The 9109-nt window shown below is 34.9% G+C and overlaps 4 protein-coding genes across 5 annotated transcripts in view; 2 read left to right on the top strand and 2 right to left on the bottom strand.

The window, feature by feature from the left end:
• The window catches only part of LOC109580750 (uncharacterized), a 7197-nt gene extending 5703 nt beyond the window's left edge, over positions 1-1494 (bottom strand). The window contains exon 1 of the mRNA XM_019994250.1: positions 1408-1494. The gene's annotated coding sequence lies outside the window, so the exon portion shown is untranslated. The remainder of the gene's footprint in view (positions 1-1407) is intronic.
• Positions 1495-1620: 126 nt separating this feature from the next.
• On the bottom strand, positions 1621-6289 carry LOC100640788 (golgin subfamily A member 1-like). 2 transcript variants are annotated; one of them, XM_019994247.1, is made up of 15 exons: positions 5981-6289; positions 5575-5715; positions 5355-5428; positions 5237-5294; positions 5025-5087; positions 4916-4972; positions 4505-4690; positions 4217-4331; positions 3761-4029; positions 3559-3624; positions 3427-3489; positions 3252-3370; positions 2037-2085; positions 1876-1962; positions 1621-1822 (listed from the first exon to the last, which is right to left on the bottom strand). In XM_019994247.1, exons 1-15 carry the CDS (start codon positions 6260-6262, stop codon positions 1763-1765), a joined length of 1689 nt encoding a protein of 562 aa, XP_019849806.1. In that variant the 5' UTR covers positions 6263-6289; the 3' UTR covers positions 1621-1762. The 2 variants fall into 2 exon arrangements, with proteins under 2 accessions (XP_019849806.1, XP_019849807.1); XM_019994248.1 differs by having other exon boundaries at positions 3252-3367.
• Positions 6290-6329: 40 nt separating this feature from the next.
• LOC100640660 (probable low-specificity L-threonine aldolase 2) lies at positions 6330-7552 on the top strand. The gene has a single exon (XM_003384997.3). The coding sequence runs from the start codon at positions 6336-6338 to the stop codon at positions 7524-7526; it is 1191 nt and encodes a 396-aa protein (XP_003385045.2). The 5' UTR covers positions 6330-6335; the 3' UTR covers positions 7527-7552.
• A 57-nt stretch (positions 7553-7609) lies between these two features.
• The window catches only part of LOC100640533 (serine/threonine-protein phosphatase 2A activator-like), a 12024-nt gene continuing 10524 nt past the window's right edge, over positions 7610-9109 (top strand). The window contains exons 1-4 of the mRNA XM_011404365.2: positions 7610-7720; positions 7769-7855; positions 7900-8025; positions 8907-8985. Coding sequence (XP_011402667.1) covers positions 7640-7720; positions 7769-7855; positions 7900-8025; positions 8907-8985 — 373 coding nt within the window. The 5' untranslated portion in view covers positions 7610-7639. The remainder of the gene's footprint in view (positions 7721-7768; positions 7856-7899; positions 8026-8906; positions 8986-9109) is intronic.

Raw genomic sequence — 9109 nt, 5'->3', positions numbered from 1 at the left:
TTATCAGACTGGGATACTTTATAATTATTAATGAAGGTCAAGTAAGTAGGATCAACAAAGGATAGGAAGTAAAAACTTTTAGACTAGACACTCCATAAAATCCATATCCTAAGGATGGATTACTGTAGTAGTATATATCAATGTGAGTCAAGAAGTGATTCAGAGGTACAGGCCGTCCAAACCCTGAGAGAAATTCAATCCGAAAAGATCTTTTCCATTCTACAAAGTGATCAGAATTAAAGGCCAATCCTTCATTAGTTACACCATCATGCAGCTTGCAGCCATCACTAATTATGCTTTCATAGCCACAATAAATATAAGGATCCTTGACTTCATTAACTGTTGAAGGAGTACTCACAATGGAGCCTGCTATTTCTACTATAAAAGAAAGGCCTCATATTAACTATGATATTCATGATTATTAATTACTTTCAAAAGTTAATGAAGGTTGTATGAGGAATGACAACACTAATATAAAAAACAATGATTTGGTCAGTGCTGCCTATAGACCTCTTCAGGTGAGATTGACGGTGGCCTATGAATATCATTACTGTTTATTACGGTATCCACCTACGGTGATAAGTGGCCGCCATTTTGGACGGCAAGATTCAATGGAGGATGAATGAAGAAAAGGCAAAACTGATTCTTTTCTTTGGCATGAAGCTTTTTCAAGCTACAAAAGCTGGTTGGAGGAAAGAATGGTCGCTGCTAAGCATCTCCTAAAAGGGATTTGGTGCAATATGAAGCATATTCTTTATTACAGCTTGCTTTCTGCATTAGCCCATTCATACTCCATAGAAAGTTGCCGTCCACGAAAATTATTTCAGAGTCAGCCAGGCTCAGTCACGCCCCTTGCCGTATATCATTCTTTGACGTAATTCATTCTCACCCAAAGAGGTCTATAGTTATAATAATAATAATAATAATAATAATAATAATAATAAATTTCATATAGCTACAGGTAAACTAGTGTAACTTCATTTGAACTTGTTAGCACTGTCTTTCATCACATTATTGCAATACTGCAACAATCCTCATCATACAGTGTTAGTGAATAGAACATGAAATACCCAAGGATAAAGCTTTGTAAATTTCTTTTTTTAGCAAAATTGAACATCAAAATTTTTTTATTAAACTACACCGTATGTGCATGTGAACATAGATCTATGGTAGGGCTGAAACACTATACCAGTAGTCATAATTTCATCAGGCAAGACTAGAACAAATAATAATTAGAATGACATAGCTTTTCTCATACATGCACATAATGTAAAATTAACATTTCCAATCTATCTACAGGGTTATAGCTAGTAAAGCAGAGGTGAGAGACAGAAACACTGGCTACTGAGAATTCAAGTAGTTTAATCTAAGACTACATTAAAATTACCAATGTACTCTCTTACTCACCTGGTACATGATACTGAGAAGCAGCAGCAGGGGCAAAGAGAAAGAACAGTAAGACTAGTCCAAGCTTTAAACAAGGTGACAGTTGAGATCGAGGTGTGAGTCTACGTGGGCGTAGCTTTGGTCAATTTTAATGCAAAAATAGTTTGTGTGATCATATCTCATGCATCTATTAAGCTGAGATCACATCAAAGCAGAATTAGAATTGTCATTGTAGCATTATTACTATTCATCATTCATTTGAAGTCTCAAAATTTACAAAATATTAATAATAATAATAATAATAATAATAATAATAATAATAATAATAATAATAATAATAATAATAATAATAATAATAATAATAATTCATCGAGTATCATTTTGATTTCACAGCTGATATGTTTGGAGGCAAAGGCATCGAACCGAACCATGACAACTACAAATAGAAGAAAAATCATAAGGAGTCATCTCTTCTCTCTCTTCCATTACTTTATATTGCAAATAATCTCTAATATATTTCTCCTCTGCACTATTAAGCTCTAGCAGTGTTGATATAGCCTTTACTAATTGAAGTGCCTGGAAAAAAGAGGTGAGAAAAAAATTGATGAGTGGGTGAGCCCCTTTAATTAAAATTAATTAATTAACGTTACCTCATCTTCTTTTGTGCATATAAATCTTATGACAACATTTTTGAGGTATCTTGAGTTGAACAGTAAAGGAAAGGAATGTCATATGTCATGATATGTGCATGTGTGAAGCTATTGGCTTAATGGACAAAATACACAAGGCTATATATAGTCATGGTTTTTTCCAAAAAATGGCTAAAAAATCACCCCCAATTTTTATTACATTAAAAAATACATATTAATGTCCTTAAGCTATGTAGAAAGTTTGAGCTGATTCCGACTTAAATTTTTCAAGTTACGACCAATTTAAAAAATTAGCCAAAATCTGAAAAATACCCAAGGCTATAGCCCATGCTTTTTTCTGAAAAATGGCTTAAAAATCACCCCCAATTTTTATTACATTTTAAAATACATATTGATGTCCTTAAGCTATGTAGAAAGTTTGAGCTGATTCCGACTTAAATTTTTCAAGTTACGACCAATTAAAAAAATTAGCCAAGATCTGAAAAGTACCCAAGGCTATAGCCCATGCTTTTTTCAGAAAAATGGCTAAAAAATCACCTCCAATTTTTATTACATTTTCTGATACATATTGATGTACTTATGCTGTGTAGAAAGTTTGAGCTGATTTTGACTTAAATTTTTTAAGTTACGGCCATTTTAAGAAATTTGCCAAAATCTGAAAAACACCCAAGGCTATAGCCCATGCTTTTTTCTGAAAAATGGCTAAAAAATCACCCCCAATTTTTATTACATTTTTTGATACATATTGATGTCCTTATGCTATGTAGAAAGTTTGAGCTGATTCCGACTTAAATTTTTCAAGTTACGACCAATTTAAAAAATTAGCCAAAATCTGAAAAATACCCAAGGCTATAGCCCATGCTTTTTTCTAAAAAAAAAAGGCCAAAAAATCACCTCCAATTTTTATTACATTTTTTGATACATATTGATATCCTTATGCTATGTAGCAAGTTTGAGCTAATTAAAGTTATGGCCATTAAGAAATTTGCCAAATTATGAAAAATACCCAAGGCTATAGCCCAATGCATGCTTTTTTCCCCCAAAAAATGGCTAAAAAATCACGCCCAATTTTTATTACATTTTCTGATACACATTGATGCCCTTAACTACAGCTATGTAGAAATTTTTTAGCTATGAGAGCATTTGAATAATCTTGCCAAAACCTAATATTTTTTATATATCTACACGTGTACTATTAATAGTTTATAAGGATACTGGAAGTTGATGTCTGTGGCATCAAATTTTTTAGCATCTAATGGAGAGAGAGGGATCTCTGTTGTAACAGGAAGAGAAAGAGGAGGAACAGGAGGAGGAGGAGGAGGGTCAGGCTGCTTCTGGAAAGAGAGAGAGAGAGAGAGAGAGTTTCATAAATTCTTTTTATTTGACTTACTGTTTCTTTGCTCATCAAAGCTTTTCTCAAGTCATTAATCTTTTGTTGCTGTACTTTTATAGCCTAAAATTATAATAAAAGTAATAAATAAATAAATAAACAATAATAATAATAATAAATAATAAGATATACTTTGCTTTTTTCTTCTATTTCTTCCTCTAAAGTTTCGCTGTATCTCTTCAGCTCTAGCAACTGAACCTACATGTAATCAAAAATAATTAGAAATACTTTACTAAATCCCTTTAATCAACATTTGACTCAATTATTATAATAAAAATAATATCGATCTCACACTGTTAATTATTAATTAATAAAATAAAACAAAATGGCCGACCTCATACTGAGGGTTAAACCTCTCATCATAATCGTCATCATCATCGTCCAGTCTATTCTCTACTGGTAACAAAGCCGGGTCCGATGGATCCCGTGGGACTGGACGAGGAAGAGGCTCCACCTCTTTCCTGTAGACGCCCCCTGGGGTGCTCCGGAGGGAATTTGTAAATGAAGAGGCCATCCGAGACTTTGAGTAGCCATCCAGGACCGTGTTTACTACCGGCTGGTCGGGCAATTCTGTGACTAGTCTATCCAGTTTCTCCTCTTTCTCTAAAATAGCATAAATAATGATAGTGCATTATACATTGTACATGTTAAATTATAAAAATTGAGAATTCTCTCCTTTTCATTTTTGGTGAAATTCAGCCAAAGACCATAGCTATAGTACAGGGACTTTCGTCCAAATTTGGAGCAACTTTTAAAATTCGTACAATGTTTGTTATTATTTATAGAATACCTTTTAGTTCTTTCTTAAGTTGCTTCATTTGCTCCCGAAGCTCATCAATTTCTTTCTTATGATCCAGCCTTAGTTTATCTATAGTCGCTGAATGAGAGCTCTCTTGATCTTCCAGCTGTAACATATATATTGAAATAATTACATGTACAATAATTTATGTTGTATTACATGTATAAACCTCTATTTCTCTATCTCCTCTCTCTCAATTCTCCCTCCTCCTCTCTCTCTTCTTTTTTGATTTAAATAAAACTACATGTAAATGTACACTCCTTCCGCCTCTTTTTCCACCTGTTGGTCTTTATCCGTTAAATTATTCTTTTGCTCTTCAATCAGTTCATCCAGTTGCTGTCTCCGTTTCTCAACGTCAGCCAGTGAGCTTCTAATCTTGAGTACCTCGGTGTTGAGGTGAGAGAGTCGAGAGTCTTTCTCACCTAGCGATGACTGTAGTGACGAGACTGAATCTTGTAATATTTGCTAGAGAAAAAAAGAGTGAGGGTAATCTAATTATAAAGGTACAATTTTTTGTACTACATGTACATGTACATTTAATTTAGTAAAAGGTCGTTAAAATCCTGACACCACATAAATTTAAAATGCAAACAAAATAAATAAAAAATTCTAAATTAATAGAGAATATATGTACATTAAATTTTAATATAAATTTTATTTCAAACAGAGCACTACAATTTCTTGTCTCACTGTTTTCTTCTTGAATGACATTTGATCTTCATGTCTTTGCTTGGATTGAGCCGCCATCTATATGAGAGACAATCGTATCCATGGTTACTCTAATGCCTCGCCCACCTACCCGAGTTTCGTAGATCTCGATATCGAAATCTCTTTGACGCAATCTTGACTCAAGATCATTTACCTTTACATTATATATTAATAATTAATTTACTTGTTATTAATATATAATTATATATACATAATTATATTAATTAATAATTAATATATTAATTAATTAATTAATTAATATATTAATAATTTACATTATATATTAATAATTAAGTTACTTACTTGTTCTTGTAGTTTTTGTATTACGTCTTCTTTCTCATAATCTCCATAAATCTGAAGTCTAGAAAATAGCATCAGCATTTAAAATATTTCCCCTCTATTCATTAAAATTAAGTTTTACCTTGACGTCAAGCTGTCAGCACTCCATGTCAATTCTTTATTCTTTTTCTCCATCTTACGGCATTCAATCATCTTCTACAAAATAAAACGACAAAAACAAAAATAGTAACTTCACTATCTTATAATAATAATAATAATACTCTATGCATTATTTTAATTTAGCGTTTAAAGATCCAAACTAGTACATGAAGTTAAAGTACAATAGGAAGACACTCCTTTACCTCTGACAGGGATTTCTCCAGTGATTCTATTTTATCATTTAGCTCTTTCTCGTTCTTTTCCTTTGCACTCAACAGCTGGTTGTATTGTTTCCTTAGAGAGACCAGTTCACTTGTTAACTGACTCAAAATGGACTGAGCTCTCTGTAAATAAAGACATATTTAATACAACTAATTTTAAAATAATCAAATTAAATAAATAGTTTAAAAGGAAATAAAAAAGATAGAAAAGTTCTTAATAAATGAAGAGCTTACAAAGTTTTTAAAAGCAATATTTTCAGAGTAAATAAAGAATCAAATGATGGCTGTAAAACTACTCCAATTTTAATTGTACCAATATAATTTTATTAATAAACATGTATATATATTTTTATATTAATTTTTCAGACTAATTAATTTTATTTCTCACGTCGTTTTTCTTTGAAGAAGGCTTTGTTCCAACTTCCTCTACTTTGCCATCAGACTCTTCAGTTTTATTATCAGATTCAACAAGACTCTTTTCAACAGTACCAGTCTCATTCAACTGGGCAGGGTCAGTCTCTCTCTCAGGACTCTTAGAAGACTCCTCACTAATCTTTACCGGCTCAGGCCCCTCCTGCTGTGACCGTATCACACTACCTGGCGGGGCCTTGAGAGGAGAGAAATCTGCATTACCCTCTTCCTCTATTTTCTCCTTTAGTCTTTTAAACATAATAAATCCACCATTAAAATAAAAATTAAATAGGGGCGTGGCTAAAATTAAGATTGTATTTTTAACCCCTCCAATGTCAGCTAATACTGTTCTAAAACGTGTTGCTGCTGCTTTTGACTCCTCTCTCTTTCTAAGACCTCTTTGCAAGCTCTACAAGACTAATATGGCGTCCACTAGAGTGGTAGACATGAGAAGTGACACTGTTACGACTCCCACCGAGCCCATGAGAGCAGCAATGGCTGGAGCAGCAGTCGGTGATGACGTTTATGGTGAAGACCCAACAGCTATTGCTTTGCAAGGAAAAATGGCTAGTCTTTTAGGCAAAGAGGCCGGCCTGTTCTTGCCTACGGGGACAATGTCTAATCTGGCAGCTCTGATGTGTCATGCTAACGGTAGAGGAGAGGAAGTTATATTAGGCGATCGCTCTCATATATCAATATGGGAACAAGGAGCCATTGCTAGTTTAGGTGGGATCTTCCCTCGACAAGTGAGGAACAATCCGGATGGGACGCTCGACCTAGACGAACTCGTTTCTAAAATTCACCCCGGGGGGCACGACGGCCACTACTGCCTCACGAAAGCGATAGTCATCGAGAATACTCAAAATTTCTGTGGCGGGGCCCCGATCAGCCCGGAATACATGGACAAGGTAGCGTCCATTGCTAGGAAGCACTCTCTTAAGATACACGTTGATGGAGCAAGACTATTCAATGCTGCGACTGCTCTAGATGTAGAGGCAAAGGAGCTGGTGAAACATGCTGATACTGTTAGCGTTTGTTTATCTAAAGGACTTGGAGCTCCAGTGGGTAGTGTCCTCGTTGGATCGAAAGAAACTATTGATCGATGTCACAGGATACGCAAAGCCCTTGGGGGAGGGATGAGACAGATTGGGGTACTTGCTGCTCCTGGGCTCGTTGCGTTGGAGACGATCCTCCCTCTTTTGAAAACGGATCACGAGAATGCAAAGCTGTTTGCTCAAGGTGTTGCTGGTTTCGGGGAGTTTGGGGTCACGGTTGATGTGGAAAGAGTTCGTTCTAACATGGTTCTCTTTTCTATCGAGCGTGATGACCTCAGAGCTGAGAGGTTCTGTGAGTTCATGGAAGAGGAAGGAAGTTCGGATAGTCCTCCATTTTTAAAGGCGAGATTGCTAGCACAAGGGACAGATGGTAAAGTAGTGAGGGCTGTGTTCCATCATCAGGTGAGCAGAGAAGACACTGAAGATGTATTGAAGAAAATGAGAAACATCCTTAGCAAGAAATATTAATTTTTTTGATTATTATTAATATTTATAACTATTAATAATTATTAGATAATGGTTATTAAAAATTGTTGGTACGGAGATATACGGATTGTGACTTTTAAATATCCGGAATCAAAATGGCGTCCGATCATGTGTTCAAACGTCCCGAGAGGCTTATAAAAAATGAAGCAAGCATGGACAAATGGCTCAATTCAGAAGTAAACTTCCTCCTAAATGCTACCTCCTTCTATTACTCCTTTTACTAGGCCTATTCCAATTTCATTGGTTGGATAAAAATCCTCTCAGAATCAGTTAGAGGCAAGACTGTATCCAGTGCTCCTCCAGGATCTGAGGTGAGTTCCTCGTGTCACGTGACTCTCACGTGATCCCCACACAGGCTACGAAGAAAGTTCTCTCGGTATTGGATCAGCTGTCGGTGTGGGTGGATGAGATACCTGCTGTCGATCAGCCTCAGAGATTTGGAAACATTGCTTTTCGCTCCTGGCTCGATAAAGTGAAAGCTGTGAGTTTTTAATTTTACCTTTTTAGTGAGTGTGGCTTGATAATGACACGCCTATTTTAACTTGTAATGCTTTTAAAATGTAAACCTTGATTAATAATTAGCAGAGATTGGGGGGGTGGAGATATTAAAAATACTCACTACTTTCCATTTTGAATGATTATACTCATGCTCAATGGCCCGTGGCCAAAAATTTGCCAAATTGAAACCCACCAATCTCTAAAAGTTTAGCAATTTTCAAAAATTACCAGTTACATGTACAAGTAGTGTATGTTAGGGTTTCCCAAGGGATTTTGGCTTTTAGTGCCAATGGAGCTTCTTTTTAGTGGATTGTCAAGTTGCTCAAAAATTGGGCCAAAGGTCCTGTAATGTAGTACAGGGTAGTTTGACAAAAATGACTAGGAGAGAATTCTAAATTTTTATAATTTTATCTGATGCATATACATGTTCTTATGTTGTGTATCAAATTTGAGCTGATTCCGATCAAGTTTTGATTTTTCTACGAATTTTTAAAGTTACTCAAAAATTGGGCCGAAGTTCCTGTACTATAGTACAGGGTTTTTGGCCAAACTTTGCCAAAATTGACTAGGAGAGAATTCTTCATTTTTATAATTTTCTCTGATGCATATACATGTTCTTATGTTGTGTATCAACTTTGAGCTGATTACGATCAAATTTGGATTTTTTATGAATTTTTAAAGTTGCTCCAAAAGCCATGTACTGTATTGTAGTGCTTGTCAGCTCATGAAGCTCATGCTGTTTAGCTCACTTAGCATGCTTTGTGGGAAACCCTGTGTAGCTAAAGAACAGTTCTTTAATACTGTATAGTACACTTTATGTACTAGTAAACTATGATATACATTCTTTCATTTCTTTTTTCTTAGAATGCCAGACAATTAATTGAGTCAATACTACCTGAAGATCTTAAAGGAGCCGCAGTAGAATTAGAAGTCTATTTCTTAGGTATATAATATCTACATTTATAAGCATACATGTACATGTACATGTACATGTACATGTACATGTAAAAGTTAATGTCATTAACAGTGATTAATGTGTTTAAGTGAATGTACATGTACATGTACAA

Source organism: Amphimedon queenslandica, unplaced genomic scaffold (assembly GCF_000090795.2).
Source record: "Amphimedon queenslandica unplaced genomic scaffold, v1.1 AMPQUscaffold_13479, whole genome shotgun sequence".
NCBI classification, from domain to species: domain Eukaryota; kingdom Metazoa; phylum Porifera; class Demospongiae; order Haplosclerida; family Niphatidae; genus Amphimedon; species Amphimedon queenslandica.
The sequence above is the reverse complement of the archived record's forward strand: the minus strand, read 5'-3'. Positions and strand labels throughout refer to the sequence as shown.